This window comes from Poeciliopsis prolifica, unplaced genomic scaffold, assembly GCF_027474105.1.
Source record: "Poeciliopsis prolifica strain line A6 unplaced genomic scaffold, Auburn_PproV2 SCAFFOLD003, whole genome shotgun sequence".
Lineage (NCBI taxonomy): Eukaryota > Metazoa > Chordata > Actinopteri > Cyprinodontiformes > Poeciliidae > Poeciliopsis > Poeciliopsis prolifica.
This window is the reverse complement of record NW_026562378.1, coordinates 5,927,036-5,952,585: the sequence shown is the minus strand read 5'-3', so window position 1 is coordinate 5,952,585 and position 25,550 is coordinate 5,927,036. Positions and strand designations below refer to the sequence as shown.

The following is a 25,550-nucleotide window of genomic DNA, read 5'->3' as shown; positions in this document are numbered from 1 at the left end:
GGTAACCCACCTATTTTCAGTAAATCTTTATAGTTTATCATTTTCACATTTTCAAAGCTTGATTCTAAACGTTCGCCTAAGTTTTTAAGATTTAAACACACAGAAAGTTTGTCTCACTGACCATTTTAAGTCTCACAGAATCGGCTAGATTTAGCTAAATCCCCGACCCGCAACATGCAAGAATCCAAACTATAAACATGAAGCACTCCTGTAAGTCTCCTCAAACTTTACTTGTTGTTACCTGACCAGATCACAAATCTTTCAACCGTTTTGGATGAGAGACAGAAAGAGAGAAAAAAATAAATAAAATCAATCTACTGATGGACTGCTGAGCTCACATTTGTGACACACTCAAGCGTACACACGCCCTTCCCAAATACGGCTGTAAATCTCCAGCGAGATGCCAGTGCAGGCAGTCCTCCTCCACCCCCTCTAACCCCAATCAGGCACGGTTTCACAACTGGGAGTCGAATCCATATACGAGCCGACACTCCAAACAGCCAGCGCGGCTCGCTGTAGACAGGACCACATAGCCAGCTAATGAGAGCCGTCGCTGGCTATAAACCGTTTGTTGATCTGTCAAGACATGACTCTGTATTGATGGCAATGGGGCTCAAAAGAAAAAAAGGGGGTTTTGATCTGCTTTGGCGCAGCCGGGTTGTATTAATGACAATCTTCACATTAAATCAACATGACTTCTGAGGACTGGAAGTGTCTCTTGTCTGACTTATGGATACAGTGGAGGAAGACATACTGCTGCAGAAAGTAGGGCAGTACTCACAGGTAGAGGGATACGACGTTGGAAGCGGCCCGTCCTAAATCTGGTATGGACGTCAGCTCATTGTGATCCAAGCGTCTGCAAGGGACAAACAGTAGGTCAGAGAAAAACAGGAAACGTTTAAGCTAAAACAAACCCATTAATAACCCACAGAAACATTTGAGTTATCAAGAGCTGAATTTGTAACAAGACTCCAATAAAAACTTCACTTTTCTCGAGATCACACGGACACTTTTGAGCCTTTGTGAGTTCGCTGAATTCGAGCTGGACATAAATCAAAGCATTTCAAATACTACTTGTCACGTCTGCCGCAGAGCAAGCGGCAGGTCATCCTTGTAAAAACCCAAAAATAACACGGGAGTAAAACAGATGTCCAGGAGCGTATGACTGGTGGGCCGGCCTGCCAGAGATGTCACCAGTGCGTGTATTATCTGGCCAGTGTGTGTCTGTGTGCGTGCTGGCGCTCAGTGACACGAAGCCAAGCCCCTCTCCTCGCCGTATAAAATATTTACAAGGCCAGTGCTGGCCACAGTATCGGGTGGTGGAGGGGAAGGCTTATTATAGAAAGCCACCACTTAATTCTTAATTGGACTTAGTTCAAGGCGACACACAGGAGGATGCTGCTAGGAAGCACGCTGACATTGGTCCGTATTGAGTCGTTTACAGCGCAAAAGTCTCACCTTTTCTCACTCTGTCACCTTATAACCACTGGCTTCAACGTGTTTAATGTTTCATAACACAAAGTAGAATGCTGCTCAATATAAAAAATCTGAAAAGTATGGAGTATTTAATCCCTCTTATCTTTGAAATCCCACAAATCTGGCCTCTAATGAAAAGGAGTAAGTTTCCAATTTGTCTATAAGACAAGTGGAGGACACATAATCTTTTGTTGGTGAAACACAATGGTGGCAGCATTATGCTGTGGGAAGGTTTTCTTTTCTGCTGAGGTTGGAGTTGATAAAGAAAGATGATAAATGTGCTTGCTACAAACACACACACACACACAGTAAAACCCATTACTGGAATTTTATGGATTATCTAGATCTAGAACATTTGAACAAGATTTAAAGACAAACTCAGGCTGACATGAAAAAATAACTGGATTTTGAAGGAGGCGTATAAGAATCGAGAAGTAAAATGTGCATTTGAAAAATACTAGAAGCAAGATGCACATTCTTATTTTTCTAAAAACTAAACAGCCACCTTTCCTTAAAGTAAGATTATTCTGGCATTAGCCAGACTGTGTCACTGAAAATGAATACTTTGGTATACTTTTGTGCACTCTTCTCTCTGCTAACAAAACTAACAAGGTAGAAGGTGCTTTGATCAGATAAACCTAAAATGTAAATTTTTCAGATTTTTAATTGCAGAAATGTTTACCATGCATCCTTTTCCTTCCACTTTGAAAGTTATGTAGTACTTTATGTTGGTCTACACATTAAACATATTGAAGCTGTGAGAAAACTGGAAGAACTTCAAGGGACATAAATATGACAAAAGCAGTAATTTGAGTGATTCAGCTCAATACTTACAGTTCACGTAAGTTAGGAAGATTGGCAAAGGCTTCGGCGCTGAGGGAGGCCAGCTTATTCCGTCCAAGATTTCTGAAACATGGGAAAAAAAGAGAAAGGTTTTAACACAAAAAGCAGACCACAGCTACATGCGGTATCACATTTTAGCTTTGCAGCTGTTTAAAGCTTTTCTGTCAAACCTATCTTTTCTGACAAAAAGACTCTGATCAGTTGCAGTACTTACAATTACATCTCCCATTTGACAAGCAGCCTCATCTGTATGTCCGTACGTCTGGAAACACTGCAGTACATAAATCCGGTTGGCCTTCAAGGGAAAGCTTCGGATCAATACTGTCGATACAGAATGCCTCTCTCCTGGCTCACTTTCCAAACATGACCCGTGGGCCATCCATCTGCAGCAGTCAATTTGCACTTTAGGCTAACAGCGTATTTAATAGCTGGCACTTGACTTGTAAGGAGGCTTATTAGAGAACAATTTGTCTGCTGATACGGCGATACTGTCAAACAACAAGTGAAAAAGGCTGAGTTTGACATCTCGACACCTCATGAAGGATGAAACACAGGTTTAATTCAATTTATTCTGACCGTTGCACATTGCCAGGGCTTCTGCAGGTTTCACCAATTCAAGACCTTTTCAAGACCATTGTGAATGAGATTTAAGATCTATATCGCCACGGAAATATGCAAACTTCGTACAGCCAACTGGACATAAATTTGGGCTTGTACGTGACAGACGCAAAACGTTAGCTAGCTAAAAAACAACAGTATGTTAGCAGCTGGTTGCCAGTATCTTCATCTGCCTCAAGTCACGGGCCACAATGAAGACGATTGTTTGTGATTCAAGCTATTGCCTGACAGAAAAAGTTCCAAGAGAAATCCAACTTCTTCCAGCCAACTTGTAAAAAAGTTAACTAGTTAGCTAGAAAGTGTATGTTAGTAGCTAGTAACCGATAAACTCAACTGCTTGGACAACGCACAACGTGGTGAAGATGTCTGCATGCAACTCAAACTTTTGCCTGACAGGAAAAGTCCCAAGAGAAAAGAAAATACATAGAATATATGAGATTAAACAGTCCTGCCAAGACAAATACTTGCAATTAACATATTAAAAGCAAACTTACTTTTTTAATGAATAAGACATTTAAAGGTTTTAAAGTAAGGTACATGAATTTAAGACTTAAGGGTGCGTGGGCACCCTGGTTATGAGATATAAGAAAATCAGGTGCTGTCACCCAGGTGAGGTGGGGGTCGCCAAGGCGAACGCAGATTCTGCGTGTGTGGTGAGCAGAACAAGGCTGAAGCCTGAACTTGCAAAGTAAAGCTAACATTGTATTATGTGTTGGCAGAGAGAAGCCCACAGTGAGAGCGGTGTTTGTTTGTGTGTGGTGGTGGGGTTAAGCCGGGTGAGACAAAAGCAGCCCACAGCCGTGTGCCGCTCTCCCTCCGCACAGACGTGACAGACGACAGGAGAGAGTTTCGGAGAGACGGCAGAGAGACCGGGGACACTTTTACCTGATGTAACACATTCCTCGGTCTCTTGTGTCAGCGTGGCCTTAAAAGACGGCGGCAGGAGGCGGAAACGTAGGCAGAAGCTGTTACTTCGTGCCAGACATTTTAGAGAAAGTCGAAGGAGATATTAAGGAAGCTAATGTGTTGAGAGTGGGTTAATAGCAGGTTGCATGCTGGTTTTTAAAAACAATCTGTCTCAGTCACCCTCTGACTTGACAGATTTGACTTTATAATCGTCTGTGCTCGCTTGCAGATAATGACAGCTTCTTCGCCCAGTTTCTTTTGTGCGTGTGAGACGAGATAATAGCAGGGCATGTGTCTGCCCTCGAGACACGGTACGCAGAACCGCCTGTGTCCCGACACAATAGGCCAACCTCCTATTGTGGGTTAGTTGGCCAAATTTTCAACACCCCCCCCCCATCTGCAGTAGGGGCCAATTACAGCAGATCCTAAAAATCCATGTTCACACAAGTGGACTCGGCCTGGAGATCCGTATAATCAGCCATCACATAAACACACTCGCACTCTAATAGGATAAACTATAGAGAATGATTCATACACTATAGGAACAGACAAAAACTTTTCTTAGCCCCATTTTTGACTAAGAAATAGGGCATAGCTTCTCATCTAATGTATGAACTCTCACGACTGAAGTTTGAAACAAAAAGAGGCGTGCAACAAACAAAAGGTTGACTCACAGAAACCAAAAGGGAAGCATGTTTGAGAATTAAACCTGCCATGCAGGTGCCAAAGGCCACGGCAACAAATGAAACTGGTCTTGTGTGTCGGTACACAGGCATGCGTGTGCCTTTCTCTGAGCCACCTGTGGTGTTTACACAACTGAGGCTTTTTTCCCCTCCACTTGTTTCAGACAGATTTATTCTCTTACCTATCAGATCAGATAAGTTTCACAGTGTTTCAACACCTACTGTGGCAGGAGATGGTGATAAGGCTGGCTTTCCTGCCTTCTCCCTCTTGAGGAAAAAAAAGAGGGATGGTATTTAATGCTTTCCAGAAAGTGACCTTAAACCCTTGGAGGGTGTTTTGTAGAAGAAACTGCTGTGACGGAATCAGGGCTACTGGCTGATAAGCAAGCAGAGAGATGAACATGTAGATGTCGACAAAAACAAACTAAATCTCGGGAAAAATTATTGCTAAATTATCCTTTAGGATTCTAAGGTTTATCCATTGGGAATCTCTGCCATGTAATCAAAAAATGCCATGTTTAATTTCGCGGTACCGCTTTTTTATTAAGCAAGACTAACTGGATCTGACCTGGAACCAAAAACTGTCTTTCTCCACTGTTTTCAAGCCTTTTGTATTGTCTGCCAATATGATGTATGATTATTTTTGAACAAACTGTTGGCAATCAATCAGCCAAAAGTGAACATAACTTGTCTCCAGTCAGACGAAGGTCCTGAGATCTGATATAAGAAGAGTAAAGGCTCATCTGGAATAAAGGAGCCACATTGCCAATCTCATTGATCAAAATCCTACTCAGCTGGCTGAACTCCAGAGGAAAAAAAATTGCCTTCACTACACCACAAACTCAGTGACATTTCTAAATATCCTGTCAATTTTGGTAAAATTTTCTGTCAATCCATTCTTGGCTTTTCCCATCCTGGCCCCAGCAATATTCTTGCACTCATCTCTGGGGTCTTCAAGGTGTTCCTAGACTGAGTATATACAGTCCATCTAGCAAGTTCTAGGTTGCTAGAACTTGCTAGATGTAGGAGATATCCAGAAAGCATCAGACAAAAACACAGTCTGCCCTTTTCAGATGCCAGAACTTTCTCTATCGACTCCTTTCAGAGTGGAAGAGCAGCAGATCTAGTCCTACTTACCTCTAGATAATTCTGTTGCGAGTCTCGAAAGGCACAAAAGCTAAGTTTTTTGACAGCGTAAAACTTTGCATGTTCTGTGTCACATAGTGAATTGCTCATCACCAAACTTATTAGGTTGAGAGTTGGCTCAACAAGAGTATGTTGGATGCCCTGGTGGAGAAAAAAAGGGGACTAGGCACCAAACTGGCTCAGCAAACTTCCTAGTATTCCTTCGTATTGTGGGAAATAAAGCAATTTGTCACGAGAAAAGAAGGCAATCAGAACATTCCACCGTGAATCCCAATCATCCGCAGAGAATGTGAGCAGAATTTGTGCGGAAGTACACCCAAGAATGTTGGACCCTTAACTCTTAGGATGCTAATCTGTCAATCTGTCCACTGGCTCATCTAATCACTTGCGAACAAGGAATTATGAGGTAACATTGAGAGGGTTGTAGGGCATAACGTCAACTTATATGTGTCAACTCAGACCTTTAAACACACATGGATGCGTCGTGACAAGGTGTTCTGAATTGAACGAGTGAGGAAGGGATCACCAAGCAACTCTGCCAACGGTACGAGTTTAGAGGAATGTAACTGGACCAGATCCCTCATTCCTGGAGGGGAAACCACAGTTCATAAATCTTTCTCTGTCCTCCCATCGAGACACAACTTGTACACCTCTGGGTTGAAGCCATTCCTCTGTCCCTCTGCTACAATGGTTGAAAGTTAACATTTAACACCAGGCACCTTTCTTCAATTCCAACCAAGTCGAAATAAACTTTTACAAAAGACAAATTACGAAGCTTATAAAAGCCACATCCTGCTGAGTGACTTTCTTTAGAAGAAAAGCAGATCTCAGCCTGCAGTGGACATTTCAACACTGGACCATTCTGCTGATGTCCCAACAAAAACTCATTAAGAGGCTTGAAGAGAAAAAAGAAATAGCTGTGGTCCAGCTGCTGTAGGAGTACCAGTGGTGATGTCACAACATATGATACCAGGCTTGTAAGTCGGCGGACGGTCTGTTTGCGGGAAGACGAGGGGAATGAGGGAGCGGAGACACTAGCACATAACAGGCATGCATCATCATTGTCTCTCCCGTTTCTTCAGTAGATAAGCGGGGAGTGAACTTTGCTCAATGAAAGTGTGAAGTGCTGTCAGTGATGAGTTGAATGCGAGTCCGCGCTGCGAGACAAAAGCCCTTTAATGTGCTCCATTTCGGAGCACCATAAAGCTGGTTAAAGAATAACCTGTACGTCAGAGAGCCAGACGCACTGTTCTTCCCGTCATTAAGGGGCCGCTTTATGGCTCAGCGACTGCAGTGAGAGTGTACACAAAGCTAACACCCGCTCCAATTTACACACAAGTCGCGCAGCGAGAGAGTGGAGGGAGGACGGTCTCTTATCAGCTTTGATGAGCATATGCCAGCCGACAGCATTTGCTATAATAAAGATAAAACTGATGAGCTAAATTTTGGTAAAAACACTAATAGGCGTAAAAATCCTGGAAAAGCAATAAGAGATCATATTTAACAAACACATCCCCACCCCAACAATGCACAAAACAACAAAGCAGAGAGAGGCTTTGAAAAACAGACGGCCTGGAAGATTTGGCTCCGATTCTGAAGGTGATCCACATCTTGGGGCCACGTGTTCTTTCTTGCTGCTGCTTTGGGAAAAAATGGGGGAGCAGGAGATGGGAGGAGAACCAAACAGGCGCGAGGCAGAAGAAACTTTGCGCTTACCCCTGAGGCGCAGTGTGAATCTGTGGCCAGACCCACCAAGCCCGGCTTGGACGCTAAAGAGGTCCACAAAGACTTGCTAAGTCCCCGCTGCACGCATGCTAGCCCCACAGGCACACCAGCCCTGCACTAAACCCCGGGTTCAGATGAGATGACAATGTAATTTGTTACAAATGGCGCCAGACATTATGAGCTGAGGGAAATGAGTGTCTCCAATTAATCTCAAAGAATAACACAAACACGCTATGTCTCTTTAGCTAGGCTATTGGTACAGTGCTACAAGCGAGGCTGACCTTCTGCTCTTATCTTCAAAGTGCGGAAAAAGATTGTTTTGTCCAATTTCTCCCACCCCCCCAATGTTTGTTTTACTGACAGAGCAATAATTACCAGTCATGGTAATAATTTAAAGTGCAGGTCGTTAGACACTGAGGTTTTACAGCTCTTTTGGAAAAGATAAATGGAAACACAGTTCCTGCAAATCTGTCATTTCAAAATCTCATTCCTTCCCAGTATCCAATTCCCAGTTTTTTCCCTGATAGTTTTCCCGACATTCTGAACACCTGAGAATTAAACATTTACTTTAGGTTTTTCGATACCCTTCATAAATAATAAAATTGAAATAACCATCTCTATTACTAGAGCTCAAATATTTAGAAAATCTGGACTGCATTATGGATGACCCTACATCAAAAACATCTGTCAAATTCTGCAATATTTGTGTTTGTAAAATGTCCAAAAGGAACGGTGTCAACACTTTTTTTTGTTACCGATACACATCAGATCCAGTTCAGCAAGCCGTCCAAGCTTAAACACTGATTTGACAGGATCTAGAGAGCAAAATAATTAAAACAAATGCTGAGATGTCAAGCAGAGAATTGGGGGAAGGGGAGTAACATGTTTCAATCCAGAAAATCAAACATAAAAGATTTACTTTACATCCAATAGTTTACATGGAAAGCTCACCAGACAGTACAAGACATGCGTAAAGGAATGAGACAGTTCCTTTAAAACTGTTCAATTTTATAGGGCAAACTAAAAAGGATGAGTTAATGTGTTCCTTTTTAAGATGCTTTCAGACAAGTTGCATTTGAGTGGTTCCTTGATTCTACAGGTCTGTAGAATCGGCTCAGCTTTTCAACACGACGGTTACAGGGCCTTTTGATTTCCCCAAAGTGGAAAATGCCAAAGGAATCTTGGAATTTAACAAACATAATGGCATCCATAATTCACCAAGGAATCTCACAGAAGTCGTAGATATCGGCGAGTAGTAAAGGACAAGTGACTTCTGTAGATGCACATGTTTGAGTGACTTTCAAAGAGTTATACTTATATGCTTTAAAAAAACTGTGAATGTTCTGTTGTATTTGTGAAACTTTAACTATAGTAAATGTGGGCCTCTTTTTTTCTGGTTGATAAATAAGGTTGGAATTGGAAAAAAGTAGAATTTTACTGGATTAGTAAGATCCCCTTTTTATTTATTGTTAAAAGGAACTATTTTTGTTGAAATTCAGATATGGAATAAGAAAACTCAAATATTTGTTCATATTTAATTAATTCTTACACCAAACTTGAAAGTGAAATCATCTAACTCCAGACTTAAAGACCACGTAGGAATTCTTCAGGAAGGCTAAAAAATAAAAGGATCCAGGGTCCAGAACACAATTATTTGGTTCAATTCTTCCCTCACCCTCAGAAGCCATGTGTGTTTTCCAGTTAGAAGTCGATCTACTTTACGTGGTACCTCTCACTCTCCCTCCAAGTCACGCTGTCGTCCCCCACCTCCGCCCTCCAATCTCCTCCAGATTTCCAAACTCTTACCAGATGTTGGGACTTCACAGATGATTCATTGATCAACTTCCCTTTGTAGACACTGACTTTGAGAGAGAGAAAAAAAAATCCCAGAAAGACTTGGCACTGTATGCTGTCCTCACAAAAGTGCCATCTATTCTGCGGAGCAAATTCCTCCAGAATGACTTGTGGCAGCAGCTGTTTGATTATCATCAAAGCCGGAGCGAGGCCAAGGGTTCATCCCGTATCTTCGTGTATTTGTCAGACTTTATCTCACTCTATCAGACTTTATCAAAGAGTCGGTCACCCTCGACTGTTTCTTTCCAATTTATTTCGCAGCCAACTTGTTGCATGAGTTGTCTCACATCGTCAAAGGATAACCAATGGGGAAAAAAAAGAAACTGCCTTTTTTTTTTTTGTTTCAAACATTCCTAATGGAAACTGACAGCTAGATAAGAGAGGGGAAAGTGAAGAGAAGCTGATAACAATCAGTGCCAGCGATAATAAACTCTCCCAAATCCTCGAGTTGGGACTTTAAAATACCCGCCAGAGGACATGCGAGTCATAAGGCTAGCAAAACTATAATAATAAACAAACCGGGAATAATCACTCCCCAAACCACAAAATTACAAGGCTGTGGAGTGAGAAATGCCCCAGAAACCACAAGGGGCTCAGCCTTGCTGAGTGGTGCTGCTGTTGCTGCATCTCTGCCCAAACCGCTGAAATGTTCGTGGAGTTTTTTTTTGTTGTTTTCCTTATTTGTCTTTTTCAAACATGACGCGCCGCACACAAGTCCGCCCCCGTCCGTCACGCTCAAAAGCTTGCGTATTTGCATATTTTCCATACCGAACAGTGGGCTGGAGTAAGATATAAACAAAAACCCCACACTGGGACGATGTTGCATCTCTGACAGCGTGTGGCGTTAAAACCAGACTGGCCTGTAACGTTTCATTTCCTCTGGCTTCACCCATGCATGTTACGACGTGGGTGACGGTGGCTGAGGTTTCTGACCGCTGACATAACTTTTCCCAACAAGTGGAACCAGCCCGAAGGCAGCGGCAGACCTTTGCAATGACAAAACACTTTCCCCACCTCCACCTCGCATACCTTGACACTTAATCCCCCCCTTGACGCCGCACCCCTGTCCCCCCTACCACCGTGCCTGTCATGAAACCACCGATTCTATTTCCTGAGGGTAGCAGCAGCCAAAGCCAGCTGCTCGGAGGTGGTGTAAGGTTTTCCACAGTGTGGTAGAAGGCGACAGTTTAGGGCTCACTTGCAACACATCCGTGTGGCTGGCGGGCACGCGCCAAGATGAGATTTAAAGAGCAGGAACAAAAATACAACAATATTTACAGCAGCAATTTAAATGAAATCGCATAACCTCATTTAATGCTCTCAGATTTAGAATGGAGAAGCAACAACTGCTAAAATTACAACATCATCTTTAAGAGTTATTTTGATTTCAATAGACAGGAGGAATAAGAAACATTAGAGACATTTGTTAAATGAAGAAGAATCTCATCTCTTTTTGTTTTTCTGCTCTTTACAAACTGGCAGACCAACAAGTTTGAATTAGGTGGTTAAATAGTCAAAGTGGCTGTAGAGGTGGGTCAGTTACCATTACTAAAGGTACGACAAGGGTTTTAAGCGCACGATTTCAACCCGTTCGTCCTTGAATTTCTCCATCCATTGTAAACCAGATAAATTTTGACAAAAAGTAAAAGTAATAACCTTGACAAATTTTAAAATGTAATATTCAATGTCAGATCCTAGCAGCAGTAGGAATAATCGTTGCTTTTATTTTGGATGAAAAGGAATTAGATCTTGTTCATTTGTGTACATTTTTTGTTTGAAATTCTGGTGCAAATACTAAGGTTTGTTAAGAAATTAAGAAAAAAATTATATAATGCAAGAACTGTTGAGTACAGTTCAATCTAACTGGCTGGAATACAATATTTGGCAGATAGTATTCAAGCCACGTGAATCATATTATTTTATCAAGTTTCTGTCCAAACAGTCCAATATTGAACAAGTGTGTTGATATCTTGTCCAGCTCAATTAAATACCACGGTTATCATGGTTATCCAGTCGTGAGAATATTTAAAAAAGTAAAAAAAATTTTTTTTAAAAAAACAAGTTTATAAAGTAACAAAAAGGTTCAGCAGCTTTCCATGGCCACATAAAACTCTAGTTTTTCTCTGGTTCTTCTTGTTCTGTTCTCTCAATAACAGAGCCAAATGAACGGCAAGACTGAAAAGTTTCTCAAAGTTTAAGAAATCAAAGGGTACATTGATAACGATAAGTGGCTTGCCAGAGGGAAAACTTATTTCCTCTAACACTTTACAAGCAGAGAACAACTGCATGTTCCTCCAGATCAGAACACGTGGCTGAAAATACATCCAGACTGCATTAAACTTTGTAGCCTTTCATGAGGACTGTCCTGCGCCAGACACAGTGACAAACAGACACCCGGTATCTGCTTCATCTCCCCCTCCTTCTCTCTCTCCCCCAACACAGCGAATCGGGGCCAAAATCAGCAACACTCATGCTTTTATTTACTCACAGAATCCCATTACGCCAGTGGCACTGAGGGTAAAAATGCTTTTTGCACACATTACACTGGCTGCAAATAAAATAAAACACCACTCCTGAGAGGAAGTACGCGACCGCGCGACAGACTGCTTGCTTTGTGTTTTGTTGGACTATTCATCAATCATGAAGACAAAGACGAACTTCTGAGGCTGATGGTCAATTTGCTAAACGTAAAGGAGCTCTAATGAAAAACAGCAACACATGTGGTTGATGAAGATATGCAGAAGTACAAGGGTATGTTTAAGTAGTGTAAAAGAACTGTGATTGAAGACAGAGCCGGACAAATCGTCGATGATGTAATAGTAGACTGTTAGCATTGTTACTAAATGAGGCTACTTAAAGTAACAGTGAATAAGAAGGTCCGTATGGTGGTGTTCCCCAACACCTCGGCCCCCATAGGTCCCTTGTTGGCTCAGCCTGCCCTGCAGCGGATGTGCCAACATGTTTGCTTGCCTGAATTCTCATCAAGGCCCTTTGTTCACAGAGGACTGTTACAATCAGGGTCCTGAGGGGTGATTATTTTGACAGCTGGAAAGCATTACTGCTTTGTTTTCTTCCACCAACAGTTGTGGCCTTATTTGTGCCAGTGATGGATGAGCTGCAGGCTAAAACCTGCCCTTTGGGAACCCGTCTTCTCTGCACAAATACTCATCAAAAGCTACTTTTTTTTTTCCTTTTTTTTTTTGTTGTTGTCCGTGACAAATAGTCTGAATTGATCAAGTTAGAAAAATAAGGAGGTGGTTGAGTTTCTAAGAACGATTCATAATGATAATCTGCAGAGGAGTCAGGAAACGGCAAGAAGGTTAGGGTTAGTCAGAATATGCATGATGTTTAAAACAACTTGAACCAGGTTTATTTTGACTTTCAATACCCACTAAGGAGAGTTTATTCTTCTGTAATAAATTTTGTGTTTCTTAATTATAATCAAAGGTAAAAGGCAATGCTGAAATGGCAACATGACAGTCACTCCACCACACTATGAGGTAAGAAAAATGTTTCTTTTGTAAGATTTATTCCCTCCTTCTTGAACAACCTTCTTAAAATAGCGAAAACAGGAGGTTTATTTAAAGTTTTGAATTATTTTTGAATGATGTATGCTTCAGTCACTCATAGTTCTAATAAAGAAAAGGCCTCAGTGAGACTATAGTATGTCACAGTTTCAACATATTCACACAAAATTTAGGTCAAGTGTTTGTTTTTTTTGCTGTCCTGCTGTTCATTACCAAATTTTGTTTTCTTGTCAGCCTTGAAAATGTCTTCACGTTAGACTCTCTTGCAAATAATATCTTTGTTCCTAGACACTGAGAACATCCCTTTGCTCAATCTAGACAAGAAGAAAGTGAGGAAAAGTGGAATCAATACCATCCTGCCTAGCAGCCATACAGCTACGGCTTAACCCCTCCTCTGGGGCTCACAGAGATAAACGATTCCACAGTGGGATCCTCCGTTCTTATGACTGACTGCGGAAACTGAGAATTTCAGTACATATGAAACTAAGAATCAGACACAGAAACAAGAGAACTGCCTTTGATCACAATCTTCTCATAGAAGATTTTTGATGGAATTCCAGAAGATAGACTTGTAGAAGACTTTTGATAATCGGCATCAAAAGTCCAGGCATCTTGCTTCTACTAGGCATGACAGACACAAAAATCTTTCTGAAGAGAGTTAACAATGAACAACTTTATCAGTTTAAAATTGTTGGCCAATTTTCAAAACCTGAGAGAAAGGTATGATAGATTTAGTCGTACAGCGTGTGGAGCAACACACCACACGCAACCAATTTTCACTCGCCAACATTCAGATGTCAGACAAAAATCTTGCAAAACTTCACAAGACCAAATATAAGTTCAGGGTAAATAAAGATGGCAGACTGGGAAGAAGCGATGGTGATAGTGTATGGGTTATATTTAGCAGAGGAAAAAAAACAATACAAAGCGGTTTTGTCTTCTGTGTACTTTGGGGTTCCCCTCCATGTTTCCGTCACCGCGCTTTCTGATTGGCCACACATCACATTCAACAGGCCGTGTTCTTGTTTCTCCTCAGGGAACACTACACATGCTGTAGTATCAGGCTGTCAGGCTAAGACAATCCAACATCCCCCGATTCTGAACGGACCAGATTACTCTTAACACATCACACACTTAAAAGTGTCTCTTAAGATTATTTTAATAGCCATCCCGATAATTTGGGTTGTCCTTAAGATTGCCAGAAGGTCAAAATCTGGAAAAAAATCTGCATAAAAAAGTTGTAGTGTGAAGTAGGCATTACTTAAAGCACTTCAAACACCTGGCAATGGGTCAAAACGACTGTACTGGAGTTCTTTGGGTTTGAAGGAACCATATAATAACTATTTATATGCACCGACTCCAGAACCATAGCATTTTCTCCCTTTGAGCAACCTGCCAAGATGAAGTTACTATCTCCTGTGTAGCTGAAATGTGCAACTCTAGGTGTTTCAAGAGATAATCCACGGCCATAAAGCCATTCCCTTTGAAAACAAAAAGGCTGCGGCCGCTTAAATCTTAACTGATAAGGTTCGGAGGAGATAACAGAAGAAGGCTCGGAGCGACGCTTGGACTCACAGCAGCTGTTTTCAAGCAGAACATTGTCCCACAATAAGACAGCCGCCGTCCACCATCCAAGTCTGAGCGCATGCACGATCAACTGCTGCTTACGGGGCGCAAGCTCCATTATTCACATTTGGAGAGAGCTTCTTTTCTGAAAAGAAGAAGTTGTACTCCTCACTTCACAGGGGGAAAGATAAACTGCTGCGAGCGGGAACCTATAGGAGCAGGAGCAGCGCTCGGGTCCTTTGGTCTTGAACCTCAGGTTTCCGGCAACGAACGGGAACCAAACGCAAGCAGATGTTGGAAACCCCTAGAACAAGACGCCTAATTGTCACCGATAATTATGCTGGAGAAGACGCCGCGCTTCGTGCCTCGGGGGAGGATAGAGAGCGGTGTTGTCTTTGGACGAGTTGTCTCAGTCAGCAGGATGGTAGCTGAAGCACCCAAACACACTGGAGGATGGCTCGTAAAAATGTCCCAAAGTAGCTAATGTTCCTTAAGGAGCTGACAGACAAGGTATCGACTGTTGTCAGTGGTATCCCGGCTGGGAAGTTGATTTATTTACTACAAATTCAATTTGTGAGCTATGGCTTCCAAGGCAGAAAAGGAAATGTGGATAATACTCATCATTAATCTCAGGGGAATAATGATGAGGGTTTATTTGTTATGACATGTTTGTTTGCTCAACCCAAGCAAACACGTTTGCTCATTCTATCTCTAGGAACAGATAATATATTAGACTTTGGAAAAGGCAATAAATTTAGCAGGTCAATTGATTTCAAATTAAAATATACTGCAGAAATGTTGATAACATAGAAAAAAATCTTGGACACTTCTGAACAGCTATAACAAACAAATCTTAAGTGTAAAAACGCCTTTTTTATGCATAAAGTTTAAAGTAGTTATAAAGTTGACACTAAACTGCTGTAAATAAGCCCAACGAAACAGGCAAAAACCATAAAGTAGTAAATTATCCCGCGCCAAATGTGTGTAATTATGTCATCATCAGCACAAGAGAGCCACAGATCTGTTCTTTTTTTTCTGGAAGATATCGTTTTTCCAGTTTTCTCTGAGGCATGGCCCCTAAAAGAAGAAAAGAGATGCAGCAGTTTATTTAACTAAAGTAGCAGACTAGTTTTAGTCATCCCAGGCTTGGACCTGCTGTAGCAGCTGCACTTACAGAGCCGGCCCAAAATGTTCTGGGGGCTTCAACAGAATCCGATTCGGGGGCCTTACGACTGCTATCACTCACTCCTGCCCAGTGGATATCTCTATTATACCCTCCATCTTTATACATTTGTGTCTTTCACATTAAACATAAATAATACACTTTAGAAAATCAAAGCATTTCAAGTCAAGTTAGAAATTTAGTTGAGAATGAGTGATGATAAATGATGATCATTTTAATTTAATTGCACTTTTTACTCCTCAATTATGTTCAGGGGATCTTAGGGGTTCACTACTATGGGGAACCTGCTAGTGTGATTTGGATACATTTAAAACCATTGTAAATGGTCAAGATTTAAATTTAAGATGTAAATGAACTGTAAAACACAACCAAAGCAAATTTTCTTACTCAGTCCAGTCCTTTAAAATGAACAAAGCAACTTGAAAGTAATTATGTCAACTTATCTATGCAAGTTTTAGGCTTCAAGTCAATTCTTTTTTCATTCAAGTTTACTAACTTCACACCTGTACAGTGAGGATTACATTTATATTTCCGGCTACAGGAAAGTCCCTGTAATCACATTATAACAAGTTAGTTTCAGCTAACTATTGCAATGTGGGTTCTTCAAACCAGTTAAAAAAATTCACAAGTATAAAAGAAGGTATCACAATAATTCCATAGACAAATGAGAAGGAAAATCCAGTTTAAGGCTCAGATCTCTTCAGAGGAGTTTTTTTTTTTTTTTTTTTTTTTGCATCGCCATAACCCATAGCCTCACCAGCCAGAGCTTAAACAAATTGGATATATAAGCGTATATTCACTAAAAGGGGCTAATGGAAGGCGCTGAAACTCGGAGTGCGGGGCCCAAAGCAGCTGCTGAGTTTGCTTATGCCTTTGACCGGCTGGGGATGGACAAAAGCAAGAAAATTCTTTCTCCAGCTAAGAAAGACAGAAAAGTCCCTTCCCTGATGTGTCCTCTGCTTCCCATCACAAGAGAATCTTTATCTAGTTGCTAAGTCCTCCCCCTTACCCCCTTTAAAAACCCGCTTACCCCGTTATGGACTGGTCAATAAATAGTTTAAGGGACACTTACAAGGAAACGGTCCAAACTGGAAGGTCCGCAGGCGGGACGGTCAGCTCCAGGCCACTGCAGTCCACCGAGTCCCCGCTGCAGGTACAGTTCTGAGGGCAAGGTGCGTCCGAACTCAGTCCAAAACAGCTTAAGAGCTCCAGCGACAACATTAAATAAAAGACACAGCGAGAAACACATCCGAGCGGTCCCAGGGACGGCGCCATTTTGTATCCAGTATAGCAGCGCGGCCGCGGAGCTCTCCCGGTGCCCACAGGCTGGGAAATTTGTTATCAGTCTCGCTCGGGGAAAAGTAAAAACCCTTCGCGGCTCATTAACTATCTTTTTGTGCCACGAACGACTGCGGGAAAGTCCGTCTCCGCGGAACTCATGTCTGAAACAAGTCCTCACTCCCAACTTTCTCCCCCGGAGTCCGACGCGGGAGTAAAATTCAAGAAAAATCACAGAAGAAACTGAGGTGGACTGTTGGAAACATTTAACTCAAATAAAGTGGCAAAAAAAAAAATAAATGAAAAATGTCCGAAATGGGGAAGGGTGGTGAAAGAGTTGTCTTCGCAACTAAGTTTGAAAGCACCGAGGAGCCAGACGTTAAAAGGACGCTCACTCTGCGCCCGACTCCAGCGGCTCAACGTCTCGAAATCTGCCGTTAGCACAAACTTCAAGCGGAGTTTGGACGGTTCGCCACCAAAACAATAAAAAAAAAATAGGTACTTAGTAAATAAGTTAGAAACAGTGGTTGAAACTCTCAAACCGAGCGCTGCTCCGTGGGCTCTCCTCCGAACCTGAACCGCATAAATCCAACTTTGAAACGCCGACTCGGTACCATCCAAAGAAACTCCACCGGCAGCCCGTCAGGTGCAGTCTGCGCTCGCAAAATCCAGCGGATCCGATAAATAACAAAACTGCAGCCCCCTCCTCTTTTCGAGCGTGCTTTTACCACCATGAGTTTTCTCCTTCGCCGAGTTACTTTTCCCTTTTTTTGTGGGCGATCGCTCCGCAGTCCCACGTTGGAAGCACAACAGCGATCCCAGGGTCCGCCCGTCGCTCGTCCTGATTGGCTGTTGGGATTGCTGGGTGGGCTGCCCGGCCACGTGATTGGTCGTCGCGGTTTCTCACCGCATATAAGAGTGTAAAAACCCTTGAGCGGCTGTCAGTCAATGCCCGCTGGGCTCCGCCTATGTTTCCCACCCGAGGGTGTGAAACCGCACCGCCCCCCACGGCCACTCTCACTGCTTCTTAAAGAGACAATCAGCCTCAGCTCAGTCCCTGTAATCGCATTATAACAAGCCATAATAACATAATTGGTTTGAATGCCCCCAATAACTTCATTCTGACACCAACATTTACATGTGAAACAAAAAGGAAGTAGTAAACAGGGCTCTGTTACACGAGTCATTTGAAAAAGAAAGAAAAGCTTTGGATAACACTGACCTTATTATGCAAACACTTTCTAAAGGGCCATCAAGAAAGTTTCAAAAACTGGTTCTACTCCCAGTTTAATGCTTGGTAAATGTGTTACAAGGTCATCCATTAAATGGAGACTTGACTCATCTTCTTTCTGATGAATTTATTTCTCTTACTTTCTGAGATGCATCACCAGAGTTGAAGCTGCCTTAAATCCTCTCCTGAAGTCAGCTTGCACGACATCAGTATTCAAGATTGCATTAAACTGCAATGAGTAAAAAAAAAACAATTTAGTGTGGTAAAGATATGTGAAAAGTCTTATTACCTACTTATAAATAGGGATTACATATTCCACAAGTTAGAATATAAATTCTGATTGGGCCCGTATGTCAGATAAAAAAAATAAAGTTAAAAAAAATTGCAGTAACCAGGTATCAGTGAGTGAGTCCTCATTTCAGTTTTTTTATTTTTTATTTTTATTTTTTGTTCTGATGTAATATTCAAATATTAATTATTGTGTTTCACTAAATGTAAGCCTGAAATGATTTTAATTAACAGAAATAAAGGCTAGAAAACATCAGCATGGGTGTAATTCATGTATGTGTTTCACTCAGGAAATTGATCTGACTGGAACAAGTTCATAAATATATATATATATTCTTTATTTACAATATTGCATATTTACAATATTACATATTGTATTTACAATATTACATATTGTAAATAGAGAAAGATACTTTTTTTTCAAAATTAATATTACTTTCCTGTTTTATCTTTTAGAGCATGTCTTTCTCATTTCATATCAGTAACAAACATCTTGATTGAATAAAATAAGTACAAATCGAAATCTACCAAGGGTCTGAATACTTTTGGGTTTATTGTACGTCAATAATAACACGTAATAATGAGCTCCTCTCATAGACGAGAGTGAAGGAACCTGCTACTCAAAAAAAACAAAACTCATCCACACGACAAAAACTAGTTTACATATGTACAGTTTTATGTCTTTAATTGCTAGATGTGAGAATCTAAAATGTTTCTTTCACCACAGTCTGCAATGCAAGAATCCTGCAAATATTTTGTCCAGGTGTGTCTGAGCATGCACTGTAGACCCTGAGTGTATCCATGTGTTTTGTCCATCCGTACTGATCTTTCTATTTGAACTTGCCCTGTGAAAGGCCACATGAAAGCCCAAAAATTCTTCCCAAATGCTAAAATCATGTTTGCCCATGGTCTCAGAAATGCACATCTGTGATAAATCAGCAGTGCTGTCAGCCAGCCTAGCCTCATGAGCTCTCCCCTCTTCCCACCCCTTTCCTCTCCATCACATTTTTTCTTGGCACTGATGGATTGTTTTGATTGACTTTGTCAGAGCTATTGTGATCACTTTGTGCTGTGCGAAGACCCAGGCTTCGTTGCCATTAATCACAATCGCCAGGACACAGATATTCACACCTGCAGCACTGCAGGCAAGTTCAGTGGCACAGTTCCTTGTTCCATTTCCAGTAAACAGACAATGGTTTCACGTTGCACCGGGTATGTGTGCTCATTCGCCCGCAGGTGAGGCCTCCAGCTAATGGAGGAAAGGAAAATAAATGAAAAATGAGACTCAGTTAAAACATGACTACCATAATAAAAACGAAAACATAACAACTCACTCTCATACTGTGTGCTAAACCTGTAATTCTTTGGAACGTGGGAAGTGTTTGTTATGAAGGAAGTTTTTAAAGAACTTTTTTTTCTTTCTTTTTTTTACATTTTGAGACGTTATAGCACCATGTCCGTGAAGTTTCAACCAATTTCGTATGAGTTTAAGGGCAAAATTATTTCATAAAGTTCTTACAGCAGGTTGACACACACCCTAATTTCATGATAAATGTGTTGTATGAAAGCTAATTACACCTCATATCCTAAAAAAAAATCCATATTTGCAGAGCACTTATGGAGCAGATATAATATCCTCTGTCTCATGGTGAATTTTCCACGATATTAGAAAATGTTTGATTGGTGACAAGATTAGGAAATATTGGGGTGGAAAGACCAATACGCAGATTTTACCCTTTCCTCTACGCTCTGTGACCTTTAGCATTTTGAGCACTCTGTCCAACTGGCTACATATTACGTTAGAATGAAAACTGCATGCACTTGGAATATGCCAGCCCATACTCAGCATACTCCACTTTACCTGCACACGCCAGTGTTGCGATGTCAAGATATATTGCCAATTCACTGTGCAGACTGACTTGCCAATCTGCCACTGCACCAACACTTGAGACGCTTACATTTCGTCAAACATGCCAACACCAAGAAGTCTGTTTTTTATTTCTTCACTGTGTACTTCAATAATGACATCAAAACTTACATTTAACGGGTGGTGCCAAACACACAGCAGTCGTAGCAAAACCTTGAGAGAGAAAAACAGTTTTGCTTGTTTTGGAGAAACAAGTCAGTTCACCCCTTCATCAATTCCTATCCATCACAATTTAGGCCTTTCCAGCTTCCATTTCCTACCTGTTAGCAAACTATTTATAGTTCATGCGAACCTCATATTTTTATTACTGTTTATTCTTTTTATTAAAAGGCAACCGTTCAATGTGACTTTTAGACCTGAAATTTCAACTCTGCCTCTTGGGTCCATTAAAAGAAACTCTTAAAACTTCAGCATTTTGGACAATTTTATGCTGACCTAAACGTAATAGAACTCCTTTTCGTATAAATTTAAATGAAGACAGACCAGTCCCTCCATCCAACATCAATACGTGACCTCAAAAATGCATGTCTGGTAAGATACACAAAAGATTTGCGTAGACTGATTCGTAAACCTTGTAGATTCCCAGAAGAGTTGAAGCTGTTACTTTTGGCAAAATAGTGTATGTAGATGTCCACTGATAGCTACGATAAAGTTTTACTTTATTGCTTCTGCTCTGTTATTCCACAGCATTTGTTGTGTGTACACACATTTTCAGCAGGTGGTGGCTTACCGTCACAGCTATCCCAAGTATGCCCAACCTTACATTTTGATGTTCCTTCAACAGGCACGGTATGTGGACGTAGGTGCTTTCGGGGGTCTATTTTAGGAGGACCGCTGACACGTCTTTTAATGTGATTTACTTGATGGATGACCTGCTGTAAATGACCTGGCTTACAAATAAGTTTAACAAGAAGGGCACAGCATGAGGGCAGTCATCTCTCAAGGTTGGACCGTAAAGAAAACTGAATAGTCAAAGTCACGTTAAGATTTGATGAATATGGGGTCCAATATTTGCACCAAGTGTTAAGATTTCCAGGCTGGTTATTGATATAATGATGCAGAGAACAGAAAATTTTACGACCTTCCATATCAGTTTGTTTTTGTGAATAATTTTTGAATGATGTTCATTTTGAAGGTTCATACTCTTTAACTGGCAGAAACGTTTTGCTTTTTTAATCATTAGGGCTATAAAGAATAAATCAACATTGTCAAAAGGGAATCAAGAGTGTCACTACTTTGGCAAAGTTTCATTGTGTACCCGTATTTGTTTTTAAATTGTGGCCTGCTGTGTGACCAACGTCCATTATGTAAAGACTAATGACAGAACCGGGTGAGTCAAAGCCCACGTCTGTTTTTTTTGTTGTTTTTTTTTGTATATGCTTTGAACGGCATCTACTTTGACGTTCAAAGGCAATTTGAAAATGTAAGGAAGCACCTTCAAGGGGTGTTTGAGTCAAAGACATATTGATCACATTTCGCTTTCTTTAGGGCTGGGAAGTGTAACATGATGGCGATGGTGGTGTTAAAGAGGGGTGGCGGCTCCGGCCTGGAGCAATTCATCACGCTCATCTCCCTGGAATCTTCAAAGACAACAAACCATCTGCTGCAGCCATTCATCAAGGGTAAAATGGAAAGGCGTGAAGCCTGGCCAACTCATCATACTGGGGCTGGGTGGCTAACGGGTGTTGCAGGAGTGTGGAAATGCCTCAGTAATAGGAAGCAGAGAAGGTTAGGTGGGATTCGGTCGATGCCAACACGCCCGCTGCCATCCATGAGATTCATCCTAGGGGTTGGAGTGCAGATGTTTGGAGTAAGAAAATACAAAATGTCACGGACACCGTCCTCACTTGAAATATGGATTCAAGTCCTTTTGCTCTGCTCGTTTTGGACCCACGTTTGGCACAGTCTCCCTTGTTTTTTTGGGGGGTGGGGGGGTTTCACGTCTTTAGATCTTAGATGTGATATGAACACTAAGAAGAAAAAGTAGCTGTCAAAAACTGGGAAACAGCACACAAAATAACAATGCTCTTCACTTGAACTCAGACTATCCAGGTTTCTGGTTGGGGAATTCATATGAGGCCCACCGGGAAAAACCTAACTCCTAACTGGGGAGGTCAGGGAAATTATACAGGTCTTAACGTTGAAATCCACCATGACTGCGCCGTGCATGCAAGCCGTGATATCTGCTGTTGTCGCAGGCTGGTTTCGAGTTTCGAGGTTCTAAAAAGTTATGCTTTCAAAACAAACGCTTATGATCGCTTTAATCAAACAGCATGAAAACCGTCAGAGTGGTTGGAGTATTTTGTTTCTACATGGAGTATAGAGTAAATCCCTGCTTACCCCTCTCCCACCCGTTGCTGCACACCGTCAGTTGCTGCCATATAAGCTCGGAAAGCTGTGGAATAAAACAAAAGGGGCTCCTCCACCCAAACAGCTTTCACGCTTCAGTTGGCAAGTAAATAACTAAATAACCAGCTATTTCAGTTTGCTACTGTAACCAACTAGTGTAACTTAGGAATAGATAAGTTGAGAAAACTTAGATTTCAATGTTGAAGTTACAGTTAGTCTATCTTTCTAAGTTCAAAAAGGCGTTTTCTGGTATCACAAGAAACTCAAAATTAAAATATAAACTGATTTGTTGGTTACATTAAATAACAAAACAAAATCCTACAGAAATAAAATACAAAATACTACTAACAATAGTATCACACATATATATGTGGGTTACACTACAAATAGCAAAAAGATGTAGAATTCTGCTCAAGCTAAATTTAGTATTTGTACTAGAAGACAAAATAATAATACAACAATTTTAACATGTCTGTTTTTATTATTTAGTTATTTTTGCACCTGGAGATGCTCTTATCTTTCCTTCTCTGTATGTTGTCCATATTTTCGTTGGTATGCTGAAACTATAAAACTGGCACTTTGCTCAGTACAATATTACTTGGATAGTCTAACACAATAAAATGCTAATCTATTGTAATAAATTATTTATTGGAACTTTTCTTTTTACATGCCATTCAAACACAGCACTGTCCACGTCTCTCACTGAACAAATTGTAATAGGCTTTTTCTATAAGGAAATTGTGTTAAACGGCCAAAACGGGATAAGGATAGAAAATTCAATCCAAGATGGCCGACTTCCTGTTTGTTGTAATGCAAGAGTCCAAGAGAAAGTTTTTGGTAGGCTTTGGGAAGTTCTGCAAGTGTACCAAATTTCACATCTTTTAACAGGGCGCTTTGAATATTTCAAAGTGGCAACTCAACCCTTTTTGTAAATATTTGTAATCAGCTCAGTTTGCATGACTAAGGGTCCAACCTTAGAGATGAGAAATGCATTTTATGGACTGGTGAAGATGTTTTGCAAGACACAGACTCAGATTTAACAGGCCTTTTCAGAGTGAGCACACCAGCTAAAGCCAGTTGGTATCAATGAAACGAAAAACCAGCAGGACTTTTGTGCATTACAAAAGGATTGGTGAGACATATCAAATGTTTGCTTTGTGACAAAGATCTGCTTTTGAAAACTATTTGGAAAAAGAAAAATGAAGGATTGCACTTTGTTTAAACTGTCAACGTGTTTCATCACGACTTTAATGTCTCCTGAAGTTGTGAAACACTTCAGGGTAAAAGCCATAAAGCCAGTCCTTATGACTAATTCATGACTGTCTTGCAGCCGGCAAGTAAGCCAAATTATTTCACCTTCATTTGGGAAATTGATGGCTGCCATCAAATAAAAAAAAATATATATCCTACTAAATTCATTGAACAACCTAAAATCTACTAATTAACTTGTAATTAGTATGTGAATAACATAAGCCATATAGTAATCTGATATATCCTAGAGGTAGTACTATTAAAATAATAATAATTTAGGATTCCCAATAAAGATGGCTAACAGGCTTTGTTTTTTCGGCGCAACCAGCTGTCCAAACAAACAGCACTGGCTCCTGCTGTTCTCCCAGCTGTTTTTATTGCCTCCATTGGTACCAAAAGACTGCAAACATTTTTCATTTTCTATTTTTTTTTCTGTTACCATCAATGCTTGTCAAATGAGAGGAGTGAGTCATGGTGAGCTTCTGCCAAATTTCTGTCAGCAGGAAGGGCTCCCAGCCTGTGGGCCCAACGGCGAGCATTGATGGACGGAAGCGGCTCCCTAACCTGTTTCCCCAAGAGCCAGGCGTGGCCGCAGGAGCTCCTCCCCCTCTTCCCTCCAAGTCTGTGGTGCTTACACTTCAACTCACCGTGTCAGCTGAACCAAAGGTATGCATTGTTGAGAGCAGGATTAAAATGGCAGCTTCACGTCATTTCAGCAGGTGTTTACATTGCTCACGTCCTTGTCCCCGCCGAGATAAAGACGAAGTCACAAGCTCGTTGTTTCATTTGGGTTTTGTTGTTTGTTTTTTGTTTTATTTCTGCGTGTGTGTTTTCGACAGACGGGGGTGGAGAAAGGGGTTGTTTTCAACAGCCCTTTGTGAAGGAACATTTTCGAACAGAAGTGGTGGCCAAGAACAAGCTATTCTTCCGGCGGAGGAATGTTTGTGCTGCAATCTGCGAAAGGTGACTACCGAAGGCCAGGCAGCTTTTCGTGTGTTAAGACGTTAACATTTATTCGGAAATTTTGTTTGATGGAGTAGCAGAACGTGCTAGTTTTTTTCAAATTTACTTTTTGTATTTTATTTGCAAATTAAAAATCCAAATCAACAGCTACATCTAGCTGCGGAAAGCTGTTATTTAGCCAATATAGATATAGATATATATATATATATATATATATATATATATATATATATATATATATATATATCTCTTCCTACTTTTACAGTTATTGGTCTCATGGGCCACATAAAATCCCAATAAAAATACATTCAGCTTTAATGGACGTAACATCACGTTACGAATAAAAATGAGAACATTTCCAATCTCTGCTTTATTTCCAGGCCCATGAAATTTTAATCTGTGAAACCACACGTGACCTGTCATATTTCATGAGTTTTTCTGGCGTGGGCCCGGCGCTGTGGCATCCACGGAGCGGCTGAATCGGAACGGCCCTGCCAGCTTAAATCCAATTAGGGCTTCTAACACACTCAATAAAACCGCAGGCCAGAGGTGGAAAATTGAATTTATTTGAGGTAACTGGATACCCATTTACTGGTAACCCATGCGGCCTGCCCTTGTGGTGTGTGCTGTGTATGTTTACAAGCAATTCATTCAGAATCATTACATTATCTTGAGTGTATCATTAGCTGTGGAGAAATGGCAATTACTCGGAGCATTAACCGATGCCACAAAAGAG

At 41.0% G+C, this 25,550-nt stretch overlaps 1 protein-coding gene across 1 annotated transcript in view; it reads right to left on the bottom strand.

The window, feature by feature from the left end:
* The window catches only part of lrig1 (leucine-rich repeats and immunoglobulin-like domains 1), a 45,234-nt gene extending 27,590 nt beyond the window's left edge, over positions 1 to 17,644 (bottom strand). The window contains exons 1-3 of the mRNA XM_055024770.1: positions 16,600 to 17,644; positions 2,311 to 2,382; positions 782 to 856 (exon numbers count right to left, since the gene is read on the bottom strand). Coding sequence (XP_054880745.1) covers positions 782 to 856; positions 2,311 to 2,382; positions 16,600 to 16,802 — 350 coding nt within the window. The 5' untranslated portion in view covers positions 16,803 to 17,644. The remainder of the gene's footprint in view (positions 1 to 781; positions 857 to 2,310; positions 2,383 to 16,599) is intronic.
* Positions 17,645 to 25,550: the final 7,906 nt, after the last annotated feature.